Source organism: Haliotis rufescens, unplaced genomic scaffold, assembly GCF_023055435.1.
Source record: "Haliotis rufescens isolate VD_foot unplaced genomic scaffold, xgHalRufe1.0.p SCAF_44, whole genome shotgun sequence".
NCBI classification, from domain to species: domain Eukaryota; kingdom Metazoa; phylum Mollusca; class Gastropoda; order Lepetellida; family Haliotidae; genus Haliotis; species Haliotis rufescens.
The window spans coordinates 2,294,199-2,317,113 of record NW_025964157.1 but is presented as its reverse complement, the minus strand read 5'-3'; the positions used below and the strand labels follow the sequence as shown (position 1 = coordinate 2,317,113).

The window sequence follows — 22,915 nt, the reverse complement described above, 5'->3', positions numbered from 1 at the left end:
CTACAGAATATTTATGGTTGAGAAGAAGGATCTATATTAAACACAGAAGTTATTTTATGTCTGCTATATTTCTGTTTCATTGTTAGCTTTCTACAGTATATTTAGGGTTGAGAAGAATATGTATGTGGACATTCTGCGGCAATATTGTTACGTGTTACTTCCCTTAAGTATACATATAATATTTGGCGGTTGACGTCCATATGTTCACGTTACGACCTCGTATCTATGGAATACTGTAAGGGACATTCTCGCGTTCTCGCATTGTCGCACTTTTGGCATATTTAGCTCGTTTCATAAAATCGAGATCGCGAGAATGCGAGATCGCGGGAATGTCCCTTACAGTATCCTACACATATGACTCACAACACAGCCTGTAGCCCTATAAACAGGCTTCATTAACAACTGAATGACTCGGCAACTTTCTATTACACCTCACGCAAAACCAACATCCTACAGGTCACGTGGTAAGCTGCATGGTGGCCCTGGGAGTTGTTTTTTTTATAATTATTTACATTTTTTTCAGCTCTATCGAAACCCAAATTCTCTGTAAGTAAATAGTATATGAGACACGCCAACACACATTGATTACGTCAACGTATACTTTGTATCGTGACAGCACGTTAATCAAACGCCTGTTAGTTTGGACAGGGCTGTACTGCCACATTTTGGCCCTATTAACAACGGGCTGTCTCAGGTTCTTCCTATTTGCACCTACTAATTGATCATTTTCTAAGAAAAAGATAGAACGTCCTTTGGAAAATACCGGTAGTCGTAATTGGAATGAGACTTAAATAGAAACAAACCCTTAACAGTTTCATCAACTTAGCGAACGTTTATTTTCTGGCACTAAAGAAGCAAGAAATTATTGCAATTACATGAATATTATTGTACAGTTGTATAAACATGGATGTTTATAATTGGTAACCAGGCGCTCTATATCTGCGAAACAAGTTTATTTTGTTTGATGTTTGATAGTTTCATAGCGAAAGAGACATTGATTGATAGATTCGATTAAAACACATCTCTCACGTCACTGTGTTGCTGAAAGGATCGACTATTTTTCATGAATGAACAGTTGGTTGTCAATTATTCATGGCTAAGTTGACTTGAATCCACATTTCAATTAATGTACGATTTGATTTGACAGAACTATTGTTTTAAGAAGCGTGTCCCAGCGTCCTTGGACGGCTTTGTATGATTTTTGGGTAATAGGCGACCTCGGCTAAGGAATGGGGTAAAATTAACTATTAAACAACTTCAAATATTTGTATAATCATTGTAATATGTATAATGTTGTATCAGTCAAAGTAATTAGATTACTCCTTGATACGAAAAACTAAAACTCAGGAGAAACATACAATTTAGATACTTGTTCAGGGCTCCATATTTCCTCTAATTCCCGTCAACATGTTTCCAAAACGTTTCGTTGTCAAGGGCGGAATCAGTATTTTTAAAAGGGAGGGGACCAAAATATTAAAATCCTCTCTCAGATAATTTTACTGTCTACAAAATACTACATTTGTTTTTCAAATGGGGGTGGGGTGGGGTGGGGGGTAGAGGGGTAGACGGGTATAGGAGTAGGTTCTCTGTGTGCGTGCATGAACAGCAACACAATCCACGTGCATCACGTGCAACACGTGCATCACGCGACTGCGACTCACACAGAATACACAGAGATTATTTTTTCAAATATTTCTACATAAGACTGTTTTGTCAAAATCTATATGAAGATTGTTTTCTTTACTTACGGCGTGTAATTTCGAATGAAATTTCCGTACATCCATTCAGCATAACATCACCAAATCTAAGAAAACGAAATATTTATCTCCTCAATGTATGCCAGCAGTCAGCCCAGGTATCATTAAACACTCAGCCATGTGTATAGTGGAAAGTAACACGTTAACAAGTGACGCGATTTCACAGAGTCTATGACACGTTGCTTCATCTTTGTAGTGCTATTTCAAGACAGCAATTGGCAATATTGTGATTTGGAGACAATAAACTAAACAAACAAACCAATCTTAGTTTTGCAATCACTTGTAATCCATGCGTCCAGGATGTGGATCAGCCTGATTATTTTCTTCACTAATGTCGGTCACTGGTAGGGGTTCATTTGTACTTCTTTGGAAATCACCAATTCATCTTCCGGGAAACATTCACGTGATAACTAGTGTCACTGTCAGAGTCGGACACATCGGGAAGTTACGATCGATTTGAACTGACGATTATCGCTACATGGAACGAAGTAGGCGCGATGCGTCATCATTTTGTACAATATTTTAAACAAAGAAAGGTCTTAAAGCAAAATAAATGAGATGAGTGTCGTAGCGCGAACAATAAACGCAGTTGAAGAAATAACATGTTTCTCGGCGAGTATTGACCTCAGATGGTGATCCATATGTCCGTTGTTGAAAGAAAGATGAGGTTATGTTAATCCTTTTAATCCCACTCATAGGAAGGAAAGTTGTGAGTCACTGGTCATTGCGAATTGTGAAAAGGGGAATGTCTAAGGGTTAAAAAGGATGAAGAAAAGGTTAGCTTTGCCGAGAAGATGACCATGCAGCCGACCATGACCGTGGACGGAGGCTTGCCTGCTGGAGTGCAAACGGGTGTGGCGGGCTAGTTGTGTGATCACGCGCTAAGTTTGTTTGTTTGTTGTTTAACGCCGCACTCAGCAGTATTCCAGCTATATGACGGCGGTCTGTAAAATAATCGAGTCTGGAACAGACAATCCAGTGATTGACATCATGAGCATCGATCCACGCAATTGGGATCGATGACATGTATCAACCAAGTCCGCGAGCCTGACCACCCGATCCCGTTAGTCGCCTTTAACGACAAGCATAGTCGCCTTTTACGGCAAGTATGGGTTGCTGAAGACCTATTCTACCCCGGAATCTTCACGGGTCCGATCACGCGTGTAATTTTGGAGGACTTGTGTGATCAAGTTTGGAGGTAATTTCCTAAAACGAGACCATATATGGGGCTCCTGCATATAAATTGATAATCCAATAAACCTTATTTACGCGCCGGGTTCGATGTTTAGAATATGATATTTGCCTTTACTATGTTACGATCTATCCAAATCTTCAAAGTTGTAAATAGCCATAAGACTTTAAGTGTTTTCGTGTGGGACAGTGGTGTACAAAAAAACTTAAAAAGCAAATGTTTTGACCAGATTTAACTTGGTTCGTTTCTGAGATTGCAAAAATTCAAGCAAACACTTTGAGTTTTTGAGAATTCACATGATAATGATAATTCCACTTGTAGACACTTTTTTTTGTGAATTTAAAGAAAGCCCTTTCTTGACATTTTGACATTTCGTAAGCTTTATTGTCCACTGAAGCATTAACAAGAAGTTAATTTCCTGGAATGATGTATATTTAATACATCTAAGGTTAATGGAATGCAACCCACAGACAGCATCCAGATAAAAATAGATACTTGGCGTAAATACATCCATTTAAAAGCGGGCGCTTTCAGCTCTAACAAACCTCTTCAGTCCTCTATCGATAATGTATGGTCTGAAGAGGCTTGTTGGAACTGTCAGCGATCGCCTGTAAAAGGATTAATTTACTCGAAGTTTTTCTCTATTTATCTAACTGAGTATACACACCCACACACATGGAAAACGGTTCAGTGCCCCCTGCTGTTTTGGCCCTAAACTTTGAAAACCTGTGCGCTTGCCCCAAACTAGACTGACGCTAAGTTTCTGAAAAATATTTTTTGAAGGAAACAAGTAACTACATTTAAATTGGAAAGGAGCCGGGAGACCCAGCGAGATGGGAAACTCAGAGCCCGGGAACATCTAGACTTGCTTCATTTAGGGCTATAGCATAACAGTAAGGGCTGAACGGAAGGGAAACTGATATGGTTTTGGTACTGTGAAAAAACAGGCCCCAAATGTATGGTATTGAAACATGTGCCATTTCTGAAAGTTGTCCTGGATGTGTTACATGTTGAGGCCTCGGAATGTCGTGATGTCGTTCTGCTGGAGGATCTTTGTTACCTGTAGAGAACCGTGGTCTCGCGTTGTCGTCAATGTAGACGGTAGTTAAACGGCCTCACGTGGAAATGGTGGTTGTGGTTAGCAATGAGCTGTTCAATATTTATTATGAGAGAGTAAGTGAGTTTAACGCCGCTCTGAACAGTATTCCAGTTATATCACGGCGGGTCAGCTTAATGTGGGAGGAAAGTCCGAAGTGATGCAGGTCTCAATGTTTACCACTTTGTTGAAACCCACTAGCACGGGTATGGTGCGGACAAACCCAGACACATATTTGATGCGAACCGGGATTCGAACCCACTGTCATAGGTTCCTGACGCGCCCAAGGGACGCAACTCTGCACAGAGAAAATTGTAATATTAATTATGAAACCTTGTATACACATCAGAAAATTGACGCCTTTTGATATATATGAATTTAGAAACAAATTGTTGTTCGTGTTTCCCAGGCAACACGTTGGATATATGTTCAAATTGAGTGTAGAATTCATTTCCGGAACTTAACTCATAAGCTGTTCAATATTAAAACATGTGATATTTTGCGTAAAAATCAGACTTGTGCCGAACTGGTGCTTTTGCTATTCATCAAAATTTTTAGATTTTAGGTTTTTCGTTAACAAAGAAAAATATTAACTTCGTTCAAATGTTGGGAGGGTTCACCTCCAGAACATAGAGCAGAAACGGTTCAGTATTTTCCATGAAACTTTGTATGAAATGATGCCCTTTGAAATTTTCAACTTAAGGTACTGTTTGTGTCCAGTGCTAAACTCAACAATCTTTCAGTAGCTTTGTTTGAAGAGTTTAGCTTTCAAAATGTTCTGTATTGCTTCATTATATAAGTTGGGTGCCTATAAAGCCGTTCAGGTAATTGTAACCAATTCACTTCACCGTCACTTTCCACTGATCTATTGGAGAGTGCAGTGTAGTTCAAAATGCAGGGACTGTTTCGATTGTTGTTGTTATGACCTGTGAAGATCCGGGGTAGATTAGGTCTTCAGCAACCCATGCTTGCCGTAAAAGTTGAACATGCTTGTCGCAAGAGGCGACTAACAGAATCGGGCTGTCAGGCTCGAAGACTTGGTTGATGCATGTCATCGTATCCCAATTGCGTGGATCGATGCTCATGATGTCAATCACTGGATTGTCTGGTCCAGACTCGATTATTTACAGACCGCCGTCATATAGCTAGAATATTCATGAGTGCGTCGTTAAACAACAAACAAACAAACGAAAACATTTTCAACATCGTGATTTTACTGATGCATAGATGCAGCTAGATTTTGATGCTCTTATTTTATCAATGTCAATGATAAAATGACGTGTTCACTCATGCAGGGTATTGAAGGGGTAGTTTTACCACTGGCTTCGTATGCCAACATTCATTTCACTGTGACGTGAGTAAGTGAGTGAGTACGCCGCTTTTAGCAATATTCCATCAATATCACGGCCGGGGAACCAGATATGGGCTTCATACGTTGTCCCCATGTGAGAAAACGAGCCCGGGTCTTTGGCGTGACGAGCGAACGCTTTTACCACTAGGCTACCCCAACACCCCGACGTGTTATACCGAGTTGCTTTAGGTCTTCGAAACTTTAGGAGACCACAAGATATATAAAGGGTGACTTTTGTGTAACGCCGCACCACAAGCACGGGCTGAAACTACTGAATCGATACCTTGTAATGGAATTGGCGAGCTAATGTTTTGTCCACGATGGAGCCAACAGCAGCGAGCGCCAAGAACCGGTATCTTACCTTGCATACTCGCTCCGGATTGGTCACTGGATGGACAATATTTATACCCCGCTGTCAGATAAGACACCCATTTCAAATATCCGCTTGGAAATACCCAACATCTTACCAATACGAATACAATTTGATCATACTGTCTCGAATGTGAAGACCTGTCAAATGCACATATGCGAACTTACCCGAGAATATCCGATTGTAAATCAAGGGCGGTAAAGCTTGGTGTGTTGACGTCGTTCGTTCGTCACTATGCAAGATGTCCGTGAAACGGTTGCTCTTCTGATGACGTCATTTAAGATAAGCGTGCGTAAATTATGGAGGTGAATAAATTCGTTGTCCACCCGTCCCTCTGGCTATGTACCCTGTGTGGGTACCCATGTACCCGACGCTAATTAACGTCTACCGATTCGGGTACATAGGCCCACATGGGTTCGTCACACCATCTACCCCGATGGACTGGTTAACCTCTAAAATTATTTTATCCCTACACTCGTAGCAGTCGTGGAAGGGTGTTTCAGGGATTGTATACGTAGATGTTGCCATTAATTGAGAAAACACTTTTGATTGTAACGGAAAATACCAATGCTCCGTAACATTTTGAGTATATGACAAGTTGATCAGCATTCTTCTGACTTTTTCTGAACATGACTCCGAGCCGACCTTGTTTTAGCCCCTTAATGCCGAACGCCAGGCAGGAAAACACCAGGAGGTGACACACACGCGACAGAAAACCTAATTGTGTTTATTTGTCGCGTTACATTTGTTGAAAACATACACGTGAAACAACTTGTAGAACTCCTGGCAGAAAATGAATTATCAATCGATAGTGAATGTTTTCATAAAACATATTTCTTTGAGTTTTGACAGACTCAATGGCTTCTCACAACCAAAACGCCTCCGTGGTCTAGTGGCGAGAGCGTCTGACCAGAGAGCGGAAGGTCGGTGGTTCAGGATGGTTCTATCCCCTGGCCGTCATACTAAAAGACGTTAAAATAATTAATGATATTTGTTGTTACCCTGCCTGGCGCTCGGTACTAAGGGGATAAAACACGAAGTGAGTCAATATAATATGTATGAGAGCGGCATAATATCCCAGTGGGCCAGCACCATAAAAACGTGTAAGTACCATCACGCACGCACGCACGCACGCACGCACGCAGGCACGCACGCACGCACGCACGCACGCACGCACGCGACATTACACCTTATTTCACCTCTCCTCGCCTACTGCGACGAAGGACCTAACCGTTTGGTCATGGTACATTACCTAAGCTGGTGTGTGGACGTGGCAACTGTGTCTTGTAAGTCGCTTGGAAAGGTTTAAAAGTCCTTGGATCGACGAAAATGAGTGAGTGAGTGAGTGAGTGAGTGAGTGAGTGACGGAGGGATGCATCAATGTTCACCCACATTGAGATTCGAACCTTGATCACCGATGATACTAATTCCCCGTGATTAATTACTATACATATATGTGAATTCTCATTTTTACTACAATTGATACGGAGTCGTATAATCAATGTCTGGATGTAACGAGTGTGTGAATATGAATTTACGCCGCTTTTAGCAATATTTATCATTTAACTAAAGCATTTATCCATGACATAAGCTTATGACATAAAAACATGTATGTCATACCCCAATGACATAAGTATGCAAACTAGATATGCAAATTAGATAACCGGAAGTGGGACTTTTTTCGCCGGTGCACGTGAGTAGGTGTTTACAAACAACATGGATACCTTTGATGTTGGAGACATTATTTCAATTATTCTGCAAAAGTCTGTTTAAGTATTTTGTTTAAAATAATCCGAGGAACTTTTTTTCTCAGCGAAGGAATATGTCATAAAGGAGTTAAGAGGTTGTTTATTTTGGTTAACACGGCTATGGAATACATGTATCACTACGCTGATGTTAATGTTTAATGCAATTATTCCTTAATTGGGAAGCAAAAATGTGAAAAGATAAATAGAATTCATCACTCGTGTTTTTTAATATGGGAAATATCAACCTCGTCCCGTTAATCGGTATTTGCCTCGCCAAAGGCTCGGCAAATACCGATTAACTAAGACTCGGTTGATATTTCCCATATTAAAAAACACTCGTGATGAATCCTCTATTTAAGCAATATCACAGTGGATATTTGGACACCACATATCGGCTTCATACATGGTACCCATGCGTGAAAGGAGGTCTGGCCTTCAACACGACGAGTGAATGACGCTTCAACCACTGGGCGGTTACTAAAATATTCATAGTATTGGTTGCAATACATGCAGAAAACACGATAGAAATCGACAAAGATGGTATGTTTCTAGTTTCAGGGACTACAGAGGGCTTCGGATTTGGCGCTTTTCTATCTCCGACTGTGATGTCATATATTGCGGTCACGTGGAGCGGTGTGACGTCACAATAGTAACACGTGGAACGAAACTTTGCAATAATATAGACACAACCATTTCAATAATCGTAAGAAATCTGTCCATTGTACGAGTCGCCAAACCGGAAGATGGCAGGCAACAACTACCATCTTCTGGTTAGACATTACAACATATGATTTTACCCGAGCACATGAAGTATGATTTAGGCAAGCTTTTAGCCCTTGTTGATGGTAGTTGGCCGCGTGAACAATGGACATTGACATTGATGACAACATTTCTTTGTTGAAGACATTTCAGGGCGTGTTGTTGGTCCATGTATTCCTTCATAGTAGTTTCACTACCTTGTTTTGGCCGCAAATAGCTGCAAACATCCTCATGTGACGTTGAAAAATTAAAAACGCATTAAAAACGACATAAAAAAGCATTGCCATGACGATACCGACTATAGTACAGGCATCTGTATTGCATCAGGCATCACTTGTGTCACTGATGCGTCAATTTTATGTTTTTACCTTGATCAAACAATTTGTGAGCACGAGCTGTATGACTCTTGTTGCAAGGTGCGTGGAAGGAGCCTCTCGGTTGTACCGCAAACGTCGTGTAATGTAGACACTCAAGGCTGGAGCAGCTGGTATGTTGCTCGACATTAAGGTAAAGTTGACTTTTGGAAAGTTGAAGTCATCCCTCATGTCATACTGTAATGTTGATAATTTCAGTCACTCTGAATTTAAATGAACAGAGTTCTGGTTCAGGTGGGTAAATAAGTGGCTACTTGACCATTATTGAATTATAAATGTATTAGATCAACGATATACCGGAAGGTTGGCGAAAATTCCAAATTGGTTTGATTTTGCCAACCTGAGCTGAAATTCCGATACGTAAGCTTAAGGAACAGATCAGCTAGAAGGGGAGCACAATTGAAGCCCATGGAGATGCTCGCTTCATGCCTAAATGTTTTACCCCATATTTTACATATCTTTCAATTTCACCTATATGTTATCAATTCTGCAATTCAGAAATTTTCTCAGTAAACTTCAGATGACATTTGCTTTCATTTTGGACAATTTCTTCTGAACCTATGAAAATAGAGATGTGATGGTCACCACGTTAAGCAAAAAATGTCCTATGGATCAAGGATTGAAGCTTTTCCTTAAGTGTGTCCTGTAGGGGGTGAATGAAGTTGAAAATCAAATGTTTTGAAATAATTGAACGTGTATTCTGGTATTGTTAACATTCAAACAAGTTGTTTGAGTTTTTGAGAATCCACATTATATTAATTCTATTTGTCGCAAATATTGTCTGTGAATATGACGAAGGAAGTCCTTCCTTGGTCGTATTACGGATTATGGTTAATCTTGGAGATAGAGATTAGTGGAACATTTGATGGATCCAACAATGTATCTTTCTTTGTAGGGAATTTATGGAGTTTTGGAATCCAGTTCCAAAGAGGACTGAACATGTCTTCGAGTCTAAGAGTCAAGTCAAAAGTTGATAGTACTGATACGTGACTACTTTGAGAGGCATTTAGAAGTTGGAGCACTAAGTAAGGATAAGATACTAGTATATGGATGAACAACTTCTTCATTACAATTAGGAGCGACATTTGGGTGTAGGTTCTAACAGCGTTATCAAGCAAGTGACGGACATAGTATGGTTGACAAGTATACATACAGGATAGGAGGCAGTGTTTGTACAGTTGAGTAGGTTCCTTTTGGCAGATGGCTTCCTCAGTTAACATACTGGCATTCTACTTGTATGTGGTATCATTTCATACGCCACTTGGGGGCACGGGTGGCCCAGTCGTCTAAGGCGCCGCGATTCGCTGTGCAGAGTTGCGTCCCTAAGGCACACCAGAAACCTATGATTGTGAGTTCGAATCCCGGTTCGCCCCGATTATGTTTCTAGGTTTGTCAGCACCATACCCGTGCTCGTGGGTTTCACCGAAGTGGTAAACGTCTGAGACTTGCATCACTTCGGGCTTTCCTCAAACATTAAGCTGACACGCCGCGATATAACTGGAATACTGTTAAAAGCGTCGTTAAATCCAACTCACTCACTCATACGCCACTTATGCCACTTATGGGTCTACAGTACAAATTTGACATTGTTTATATTTCAGAACAATGGACATCTAGGCATTTAGTTAGTCACGTGTGTAATTTAACACCAGTCCCTCAGCTTTAAGCACCCACGTCATAATGAAACTTGATTTAAACTGTGAATCATGTCTGAAGACTATGGTCTATCACTGCGTGTGAAAAGAATTCACTGCAACCAGTTATAGCGATAGAAAAACGCCTTTCATCATTCCTTAAAGGGTAAATATCCACAAACTGACCTCAAACTTGACTTCCTTGCAATCTAAAATGCAGGCACAAGGTATTAATGAGATGTTCACCAGCTACAACTACCACGCTTATATAAAAGATCAATAATCTAGACAGTGTGAAACCGACCACCATCACTTCATACCGTATTGGTTTTGTTAAATATCAAAGAATATATTCATTACACAAAGGTTGTACATTGATACAAATCCTCAAATAGCATATAATTAAGCTAACGTAAAAACGTACGCTGGTATGAATTAATCGTGTTGTTTTCAAGATGAGTGAGTGAGTGAGTTGGTTTTAACGCCACTTTTAACAGTATTCCAGTTATTTCACGGCGTGTCAGCTTAATGTGGGAGGAAAGCCCGATGTGATGCGGGTCTCAGACGTTTACCACTTCGGTGAAACCCATGGGCACGGTTATGGTGCTGACAAACCTAGAAACATAATCGGGACGAATCGGGATTCGAACCCACTACCATAGCTTCCTGGTGTGCCCAAGGAACGCAACTCTGCACAGCGAATCGCGGCGCCTTAGACGACTGGGACACCCGTGCCCCCGTTTTCACGATGAAAAACACCTAGTTTTCGACTTGTCGCGATTGCACCAGATGACATCAATAGTAAAGACACAAATATCGAACTTTATACCGAGTGTTGTATATAATTTATATTATAACGACGATGGCCGGGAACGCCTTCGGTGCATGATTTAAATAGCCTTCTGTTTAAAGTGTGCACTTGTCACACCGAAGACGCGGGTTCGATTCCGCACATGGGTGCAATGTGGAAGACCATTTCTAGTTTTCCCCGTCACGATATTGCTAAACTGTTGCTGAAGGCAGCGCAAAACCACACTCACTCACCTCATTTACTCATTTGAAACAGGGGCGGTCGGGTAGCCTAGTGGTTATAGCGTTCGCTCGTCACGCCGAACACCCGGGTTCGATTCCCGACATGGGTACAATATGTGAACCCCTTTTTCTGGTGTACCCCGCCGTAGATATGGCTGGAATATTGCTTAAAGCGGCGTAAAACCAAACCATACTCACTCACTCACTTGAAACACCACGCTGCATTTTAGGTTTAAACCCCAGTAAATACGGCTAACAAGTATACAAGCTCTACAGAAATGGTTGGGCAATACCCTCCAGTCCCGTTAACCAGATAGCATTCTGAGCGGGATAAACGGAAACCACAGACCTTCCTGTCCGATAGAGCTGTCATAGCGACTCATTTGGGACAACCATTTTCAGAATGTTTATTTGATTCCAAAGGCTAATTACCCTGTAGCCATGACATGTATATGTCTCCATAACTTAATTGCCAGTATTTATAAGACGCAAATCGCCGTTGTTAATCCTCTCCTGCATTTCATTGTAGATTGACTGTCAGCCAACCTGGGCTACTATATCACTTCCCATTAACTACTGTTATTTATATTATGACATTTATAGCCTTAAGTGATCATCTGAGTGGTGTCGGGTCATCATCCCATAAGTCTCATGTCCAGAGCAACGTCACTGTCTCTTCCTCTGTCCATTGTTGTTCATTACTATACTCTTCAAAAAAAGAAACGCAAAGCCAGATTTGAGTGAGGTCGGAAACTATATTTGTACGAGGAACCGTACAAGGTACCGAGCCAGGTTTGAGCCAGTAGGAATGACGAATGAAGAGTCTCCTGTTTGCGAAGACACCAGCCGACTTTTATGTTGTCATGGATAAGGCGAGCATTGAAGCCGGGTCAACCACGGGACAGACACGTCAAGGATGATGCTTTGAGTTCCAAGTTCTTTATGTGCCACTAGAGCTTATAGTTTGACAACCCGGAAGGAGTCTGATCGTTGGTGCGGACACGGCGGGGATGAACGCAATGGACGACGCCGGGGAGGAGAGGCACAGCTCCATGACTGATGATTACGGCGTTGTTGGGGATAACAGCACCTCAGTATCGACGTGATCGGCGACCTCTGATGTCGATGTCGGAGAAGTGTCCCTGTGTTCGGGCATCTGGGGATGCTTGCGGGCACGTTGGGTGTGTTTCCCAAACCGTGAGGTTTACGACGAAGTCGTTGAGGGAGAGATCGCGGAAAAAATCACACCGCGATGACAAGGAACAGGGGACTGTACAATCGGTTCAACGGGGATGTGGATCCTTGGCTGATTTATTTCCCCGGAATTGTGAGCAACTCGACAGATAATTTCAAAGAAATTGACAAACGTTGCAAGCAGAATAGACACACATGTCAACAAAGAAAGCTGTATTAAAACTCAAACTTTTAGAAAGTTTCGAGAGAAATTACGATATCAAGATTATTATTATACACTAAAAAAAGCCCAGAATAGAAAAAGTATTTAGCATATGAACAATAGCTAAGATAGACATGTTGAATTATCAAAGCACAAGACATGTAAACATGACAACGTGGCAAAACAAGATGGCGTATGGTACAACACACGAGCGAATAGCCAAAGTCAGGCGGAAGTTTGCTATGGTAGGCCTGAAAAGACCCCCCAGGACACCAGACTATAATAAACACAATTGAGATCATATTGGTTATCAAAGGATAAGCAAAATGATACGCAAAGGATGCTATCTGGTTCTGTCCGCTGACAAGCAGTGATGTGATTATACGTGATATCGTCACTTCCGGTCACGTGGTAGCTGAGGGAGGAGGGAAGCAGCTCAACCAGTTGGTACAACAACTTTTGTAACAGGACTTCTCACAGCTCCGTCTCCTAGGTCAAAAGAAAAGCAGTAGAAGCATTAAGTAGTAATGCAGGATAAGATAAAAAATATTCTTATATTTAACAAAGCACTAACAAGTACTGACTGATCAGGTCATAATATAATTGCGATAGACAACGACTAAACATGATCCAATTGTGTGGGCCCTGCTAGACACTTGGTACAGAACCTCTGTCTACAGTCTTCACTTGAAACGCTGTAATAAGGATCACGTCACAGAATTTTACGAACAAATTTAATCAAGGGACGAAGAGGGGTCTCGTTTCTTACTTCAGACACTCATCTCCATCTTGAGCATCACTGTCGGGATTATTTTTGAAATACTGGAAACAAATATTTTGTAATAACATTCCTTTTTAAAATCGGTTTAAAAATGATAATATTATTATTACTCGGCACTACAGCTTGGAAAATGCTAGACATTGGAATCAGATTGTTTATTTACACAAAAACTATTGAATATGTGCGGCCCTTCTGGAACAATTTTGAAAGGCTGCCAAAAAACTAAAAACTTGGGCGTTTCATGGGATGAAAACACGTTGATATGTCAAAATACGTCTTTAACAGACTCCCGGATATAATACCTGGAAAGGATAGTAATAAACAGACTTTAGTTTTTTTATTGCTTTTATTAATTTAAGTATGGTTTCATATTAATTAACGCGCCTGGTATTGTTTGCAAATTGAAAGTGAATCATGCTCTATGTTTATATACACGTTTTGAAATTACCCTCTTCTTTGAGTAGCCACAGTTTCATCTTATAACACTTGGCGACATTAACTAAATCAAGACAAGAACGTTACAAAAGCGGATTATATCACACGCGCTAATTAATTGTTTAAAATGCGTTAGAAAGTAGTTTCCCTTGAAGGACAAAGCCACATAATCGTAGGATCTTCTGAGTGTATTTTGACAACATGTCTTCTTTGTAATTAATTAAGAGGCAAAACGAAGCAGCGTGCTTGGCATAGTGGCTATAAATAAAACTGGATCACTAATCGAATCACTATCATCAAAGTCTACATGTAGTACAAACTAACACCTGATATAAAGGGGTATAAATAAGCTATTAACATTCAAATTTGTGTCAATGCAAGGTTCATGAAAGAGTACCGTTATACGCAAATTGTCCAAAATTAGCCAAACAATTCATTCGTTGACAGTGTTAAATTTATCCTCTATGTTATAACATATGGGCCCTAACGAGGTATTATAGCTAACAAATAACCATCTCTTTTTTCAGTGTCACTTGAGCATGTGGGAAAGTTTGCTTTCTGGGCCAAACATCTCTTTGGCAAATCTAATTCCTCAATCTGTCACTCACGGCCAGATATTGTTTTCTTCATGTGTGCTTTTCTTGGCTTCACTTAAGTAGCTCTGTTAGCAGCACAAACTCAATTAAGATCACACAATATGGGATCTAATTGTGTCGTGGATCATAATAACCGGGGGTCAGAAAGTCCCAATTACTGAACCAGATGAAAAGCGTGAAGCGTCCACTGTATGTAAGACGCGGGCATTGATCGCACTGAACAGTGAGACTCTCGCCGACGCTTGCTCCGTATTGGTGGATTCACAACCAGCCTGTCCACGGCGCTATTGGCGTTTGTTATAGGTTCCTCTTGTAGAGTTTGGATTTCTGAAACGTCCTGTAATGTGGATGAGGATGGGGATGTAAGAGTAGTTTTACGCATATTCACACAAGGATCAATGCATCTTGGTCGTGACTTGTGGTTTCCGATGAATCACCAACTAGCACGTGAGTATATCATCTATGTTGTCTTTGCGTTTACCCATGGTTTGTTCCGAGGGATCTATTTTGAGAATCTGTAACATACCTAGTAATAACTTTGTAGATGTGTATATCTCCTGACCAACTATGCATCTGTTAAATCAGAAATGATCCTATTGCTTATAATGCGCCGTGACAGTTTGTATCACATTCGCATCTGCGAAGGCTTCAGTTGTTCATTTAGAAATGTCGGCATATCCATACTGACGGAAGCGTTTCCGTCGCCACTACTATACTGAGGAACTCCGTTAATCGTGACGGTACCGTTCCCAGTTAATCACCAGGGTAAAAATCACAGATGGACGAATCAAGGTGCCTAAATGTATAAGTTCATAGAATAACGTTCGTGCTACGCGGCATTACCGAGTATCTGTGGTATAATTAATTCTATAAATACAAAATCTTGACATGGGGCTTTTAATGTTAATTCATGAGGGTTAGGGGTGTAATTTATCATTGCGTGCAGATTTCATGGCAGATTTCATATGAAACCATGAAACAGAAGAGCAAGTCCGAGTGGTTGCAACTCTCCATTTCAATAGGTAACTCCAAAACAATAGGGGGCACGGGTGGCCCAATCTTTAAAGGCAACGCAGTGGATGTTCAAATTGCGTCCCTTGGACATGCCAGAACCCGAGGGTAGTGGGTTTGAATTCCGGTTATCCCCGATTATGTTTCTAGGTTTGCCGATTCCAAACCCGTGTTCGCGGGCTTCAACAAAGTGGTAAACGTCGTCCAAGACTGAATCATTTCGGGCTTACCCCCCTCGTCAAGTGATACGTCGTGATGTAGAAAACTGTTAAAAGCGGCGTTAAACCAAACTCACTCACTCATAGAATAGGTAAGAAACAGTCTTCCTCGTCGGTGTGCACAGCTGAGTCTGACACGAATACATGGGACACCCCAGAACGCACAGTCCCACAAGTCACGATGAGCGCTGGCTCAACAGGTAGCATTGTAAAGCAGTCACTAGATATACTGAATGAGTCTTCACTTGAATATAGCCTACTCCAGCAGTACAAACTAACGATAATCAAGTATCTCCAGATGTCTTTAATTTTTACGTCCTGGCAACCCTAAACACAATGAACAGCTAGCTCTCAAAACTAGACTCCATCGAAGTCTCAATTGCGAACATGAACACTAAATTCCATCTGGATCTGAAAGTACAAAAAAACTGAAACAACGGAAGGAAAAAAGTAATCAGCCAAGAAGAAGGCTTAAATAATGTAGCTCCATTTTTTTATGAATGGAGAGAGTGTAAAGTTGATATGGAAAAAGACATTAAGTCATTTAAAGATTCAGCTTGGCTCACACACCATTTATTAACATCAGCAAGAGAACACACGCCTTAAGGAAGCTCTAATCGATTTGAAATGCTATTCAAACCGAGACAACCTGATCGTCAATAAAATACCAGAGAAAGAAACCCGAGGCATTCGAAGAATTTATAAAGTTTCTCAGGAACTTTATACCGTCAGAATTACAAATGGTCTGGACCGCAATTAAATTCAAACGTGTTCTTCGCATTAGCTAACTGCACACCAGCTAACCCATGAGACCGTCCCGACCACTCGCCATGATAGCCAGATTCAAGTACTAGTATTCGTCTGAGATAGTTGCAGTGAGAAGATCAGGGAGGAATTTGAGAGATAAGCCCTTCGGTATTCAGGAGTAGTTCCCGGTGGAGGTAAACTCTTATAGACGGGGGGGACTCATGTCACTGCTAAAGACGGCTGGTCTGGGTATAAAAGGACATCATCAGCGTTGACATATTCTATATAAACAATAATCTCCAAAAAGTCGCTACTCCCGCCATATAGAGCCGAACCTGTTTGAATTAGCCACAGGGATGCGAGGGTGGAGAGGAGTCTACATTAGATTTAGGTAGGACAGAAACACTAACACTGTTTACTGAGGTAATTGTATTGGGTAAAGCAAGTGAGTCTAAATATGACATTTGCAGTATAACCTGTAGACCTGTAATCTAGAGACTACCACAGGTAATAACACCAAATATACCCAGGTAAACATCCCATGTTATTCCCCAGTAAACACAGATGTTGTTCATATTGTGTCTGATATCAGCATTACGGGTGTTTCTATGACTGATAAACCTAAAGATGCAGAAGTGAACCCACATGCTGTGGATGTTGTAAAGATATTTGAAATTCATGATGTTATCACAGATAGGGCTGACAATGATGCTGAGGTAAGTGCTTTATGCTGATGGCGATGATGATTATACTGTTGATGATGTGATGATGATGATGATGATGATAATGATGGTAATCACTGTGCTGATAATGACCAAAATAATAGTCTTAGTTTCTTAAGTTTAAATTACGTTGCGTCAGAAAGCGCCTTGACTATAAGGAATGTATTGATCTAATAGCTAAAGAGACATAATTGGATTTCAAAAACCAAAAACAAACAGTTTGGATAAGATATGATATAGCCGGATATACTCTTCTTCTTCAGAATAGGGAGGGCACTGCTCGGCGTGCAGTAGGTATAGGTGTAGCATGTACAAGTGAATATAGAGATAGAAGATATTGTATGTCCGTAACTGAAGAAACATGCGATTACATTCTTTGGAATAGTATGTAAAGCTCTATTTAATTTTGATCAGGATCTTTACTTATATCCCACCCGAAGGATCAAAGGATATTACAAAAGATACATTTTATGAAAATGAGCAATCCATAATTAATATGTCAAAAAGTGAGTATCTCACTTTAATTAGGACTTTAATGTCTGGACAAATAACCTAGGACGAATATATAATTGAAGAATTTGATTAGGATATTGATGAAATGAGATAAGAATTTCATCCTGAATCTGTACTCGATGAACGTGAGTTGCCACGCGTGAGAGAGCAATACAGGACAAACGAGAATAAATAACTTTGGCATTAAACTTATTGAAATCTGTAAAAAATTAAATGTGTTTATGGGTAATGGCAGGCTAGGAAAATATAAAATGATAGGTAAAACAACATGTGAAGATAAAAGTGTTGTCGATTATGTTATTGTGTTACAAATGTGCCTTCCGCTCTTTTCTGATTTTAATGGAGTCGACTCATCATTTTGGATGATCCTCACTAAAAGTGAGAAAGAAAATAATTCGAAAACCCGTGATATTAATTCCTTTTTATAAAACCTTAAATGAAAAAAATGAATGATTCTGAATTATTAGCATAATAATGTGCAACTGCAGCTTTGTTCTATGATTGTAACATCTTAAACGATGATGCAACACCTGAAGAAATTATAAAAGCTGCAAAGGAACTAAAAATGAAAAAAGGTTTCCGGGCTAGGTTTTGTCGAGAATGATCATAGCATAGATAGCAATGGAGTACTAGCCCCACTATATTCTGATTTTTCAATCTTTTGCTCTCATTAAGTGTAATCCCTGAAACGTAGCAGACCAGGAATGATAAAACTATCTTCAAAGATAAAGGCGATCCATTTGATCCAAATTCGTAAAGATCTTTTACGATATTGAGCTGTTTGGGAAAACCTTTTACCAGTATTCTAAATGAACGATTGACGGAATTTTAAAATTGACGGATGCCAATGATATGCTTACTCCAGCGCAGTTGGGATGTAGGAAACGGTTTCAAACTGCGGAAAAGATACTCGTTATCCACCCATTAATGGCTATTTAAAGATTAAAAAAACATTTACTGAATAGATTTTACAAAGGCATTTGATACTGTCTTAAGAGTAGGACGGTGGTCGAAAATGAAAAACACTGGAATTGAGGGCCGATTTCTAACGTTAGTTTCAATATGTACAGTGATATTAAATCAATGGTACAATCATATAATACAGAATCGGCGTATTTTCCTTGTCAATCACGGGTCAGGCAGGGCGAAAATATATCACCACTACTGTGTAATGTTTAGTATTACGCTATGGAGGTATTGCCGTTGTACTGCCGTTGTGGTCCGTTGCTCGCTCCGGCAGCTTAACGGCGGAAATCTTTGAGCATGTTAAACAATTTCTACCGTCGCCTGCCGTTGGCAAATTTTTCGCCGATGTTCTGACGATGTATTACCGTTCTATGCGATGTGATACCGTTGCGCTGCCGTACTAGTACCGATCACCGAAAATCGCCAAATCTGTGCTCCGGTATAGCTCCGGCGACCCAAATCGGCTTGGTGTGAAGGTCTGTAAGCCCTAATTCCTTGAGCCCCAAGTGGCCTGGACACTGTCTGTCGACTTACCATATGCCCTAAGACGTTTGTCGCTGATGACGTCACTGTCATGAATAGATTCCAGAGATGCAAAGGACGCAAGTACCGGTCTTCATTGGGCGTAGTTACCATGGGTCAGCCTGTTCTTTGTCTTTCTGATGTCTGCCCGGTCTGTCTGTAACGTGGCATCAGGAACAAGGGAGAAACCAAAAGTTCTCGCAATGTGGGCATGTGGACTCCCATCTGTATCATACCCAGGGCTCTTCGCGTTGTTCGGGTGTCAGTAGCGGCATTTCTGTGGTGGTGTCTGACACGGCATTCGTATCATCTATATACCTTTATTGACCGGGTAGTTTCGGCTGCCCAAGCGGCACAGGATTTTCACTTCTTCGCATTTTCTGCGACAAAACAGGTCGTGGACGTGTATCCCCTTCTGCATAAAGCATTGTTGTGTTTGGACGATGTGTTTTGCATTGATTTAGTTCGAGCTTGTCTTTGCAATTTCAAGTGGTAAAGTTTCTTTAAGCTGTCAGTTTATGTTCTTATCCAAGGACCGCAGACCGTAGGCCCGTACCTCAAAGCACTAATATTATTGTCATATCGCTGTGTGTACCATGGCCTGGGATCCGTGAAGATCCGGGGTAGAAAATGTCTTTAGCAGCCCATGCTTGTCGTGAGAGGCGACTATGCTTGTCGCAAGAAGCAACTAACGGGATCGGGTTGTCAGGCTCGCTGACTTGGTTGATGCATGTCATCGTATTCCAATTGCGTGGATCGATGCTCATGATGTCAATCACTGGATTGTCTGTTCCAGACTCGATTGTTTACAGACCGCTGCATATAGCTGGAATATTATGGAATATTGCTGAATGCCGCGTTAAACAACACAACAAAAAATACCATTCCGTGGAGCTTATTTACGCCTCGTCTAACTGATAGCTGAGTGACTGAACAGTTCATAATTACGCAACATGAGGACTTTCCAATCTAGTGCCTGTTATTACCTATAAGACAGTAGTTTGTGTGTATAACTCCTTTGGGAACATTCTACAAAAGTTTTCTTCGAGTTACGTGGTATATATTTACATTACTCTCTCATTTACATGGTTTGTGTGAACTAATGCGTGTGCAGAGACTTTATCGAAAATGTCACTACCCAAACCAGAGATATGATGTGTCAGCGGGGGCTCAAAGGGGTGGTGGGTAACTCTCGCTCGCTCGTTTAGCTCACACACATTTTGACAAATGAAGACACAAGTTGAGAAACTTGCATGGCCATCTCCAATAAAAACACGTTTCAGTGCATAATCATTACAGTGTTTTGTTCGTTGTTTAACGCCGAATTTAGCAATTTTCCAAGATTACTTAAGCTTCAGGTATATCGATGATCTGATATCGTTCAGTAACCATCAAGTAGCTAATTCCCTTCCACTGATTTACCACCTGAACTAGAAATAAAGGAGACCAGTGAGGCCGTCTCATCTGTTTCATACTTAGATCTATATATGGCTGAAATATTGCCGATGTGACGTAAAGCATTAACTCACTCACTCACTCACTCACTTAGATCTATGCATAAAGATTCAGAGTGACAAAACACTCGCTACAAGACTGCATGGCAAATGGATGTCTTCAACTTTCCAAAGACAGCTTCTCCTTTATGTCGAGCAATATTCCTGCAGCTCCAGCCCTTGGTGTCTACATTTCACAACTTTTGAGGTACAATCTAACATGCTCTTTCTACCAAGACTTCAAAGAGCGCCATACAACTCAGAAGTTGTTAGATCAATGTTACAACATTCGAGGTCTCAGTTAAGCTTTCAAAAAGTTTTATGGTAGACATGTGGAGGACATTTCCAAATTTGACGCGTCGTGAACAAAAATTATGTCCCATTCAATCCCCTATTTTGATTTGTACCTCATGTTCCTGTGTTTTTTCAGCTGAACAATTTGACTTGCCTTTGCAAGTGTTTGTGACTGGTGCCACCTGTGACTGTATGGCAAGAGGGATGACTGTATAAGTTTCCCTTTATGTCGAGCAATATTCAAGCAGCTCCAGCCTTTGGTGTTTACATTTCACAACTTTTGAGGTACAATCGAGCAGGATTTTTTTCTCCAAGATTTCAAAGAGCGTCATACACCTTCAGAAGTTGTTTGATCAAGATTACAACACACGAGACACATATACTCTGTCTTAAAATGCAATGGTCAGAACAATTCGATCAGTATCAACTGTTCGAATTATAATCCTATCAGGACCCTGTCTGACAGTATTTGACATGTTCAAAAAGAGCCTTGTGTCAGCTTATTTATATGAACAAGGATGCAGATCATTGACAAAGGCTTACCCTTTCTGAACAGAACCTGTGAGAGGTAAGTGCTTATAGTTTGTCTGTCCCCACATTCTAAAGAAATAACTTGTTCAGCTAAGAACTTAAAAAGGCCTGTCTTATTCTCGTCAATTCTCAGAAATGCCTCACGTACGCTGGAATATTGCTAAAAGTGGCGTAACTTTAACTCACTCACTAACTACACGTGTGCAGTAAGGGAATTCCATTACGTATATAGGTCACGTGGGACTGTAGGTCTTCCTGTTTTTCGTTTTCGGTCGATGGCTTCATTTAAAACTTGATTTAACATTCCGTGTGCAACGGTTACATATGCCATGAACGGTTTCTCAAAATGTAATGTTGTTTTTGTCAAAATGTAATGTTATGTCACGAAACAAACATGGCATATGCTGTAGTTCATGGGTAAGATTTGTGTTATTAGCGTATGACTGGATTTACACCACAGTTCCGTTTCCAACACGGCGTGTCAGGTTGATGTAGTGGGAAGCCAGACGTGATGCAGGTCTTAGTGGCTTACCACTTGGTGAATCCCACGGGCATGGCACTGATGCACCTTGAAGAAACATTGAGACGCATTTATAAGTTGGAATACTTAGTAAGGCTAAGATATATGGATGAACAACTAAGGGGAGGGACTCGGGTTTTTTGTAGAGTCCAGTTGTTTTTCTTCATTGTTAAAGGCTCAGACCTTTTTCTTCCGAAAAGAGTTCCTAAGAATTAATTTACGTCACAACCCAAGGAGAATGTTCCTCACGGCTCTCTGGAACATAAGTGATCACATGTAGATGATTTTAAAACAGGACAATGAAAATATACAACGTCTGGCCTTTGCCAGCACAATCCTCTTACTCATTACCCATAGAACACTTGTGGGATCACCTTGACCGACAAATTACGGCACGAGCAGGTCGCCCTTATAGCAAGGATCAGTCAGCACAGGCCCCCGAGAAGATTGGCGTCGAATCTCATTTCCTGTGATCCAGACGTCTTACATATTCTACACGTTGTCGGGCTGGGCGGGCATTGATGGTCGTGGTGGGTATACATGATATTGACTGACAAGTGTGACACTGGAGGATTAAGTGAAGTTTAATGTGCTGATTTCAGACGGACGGACAGACAGATTTATTCAGTATAAAGGTCAGAGGCCCATAATACAGTCATTTAATATAATTTAGAGACGCACGATTATTATGATTTACATTTTGTGGCGACTTAAGAACACGGTTGTACAAATTATTTGACATGTTCAACTTTCCTTAATTGCTGTACATTATATAATAATAATAATAATAATAATAATATAATAATAATAATTGCATTTATAATGCGCCAGATTCCATTCACCAAGTGGATGCTCAT

General features: G+C 40.7%; 1 protein-coding gene across 1 annotated transcript in view; it reads left to right on the top strand.

Annotated features, from left to right (window-relative positions):
• Positions 1 to 14,783: 14,783 nt before the first annotated feature.
• LOC124136059 overlaps positions 14,784 to 22,915 on the top strand; it is a 125,355-nt gene continuing 117,223 nt past the window's right edge. Inside the window, exon 1 of the mRNA XM_046501830.2 lies at positions 14,784 to 14,968. Coding sequence (XP_046357786.2) covers positions 14,920 to 14,968 — 49 coding nt within the window. The 5' untranslated portion in view covers positions 14,784 to 14,919. The remainder of the gene's footprint in view (positions 14,969 to 22,915) is intronic.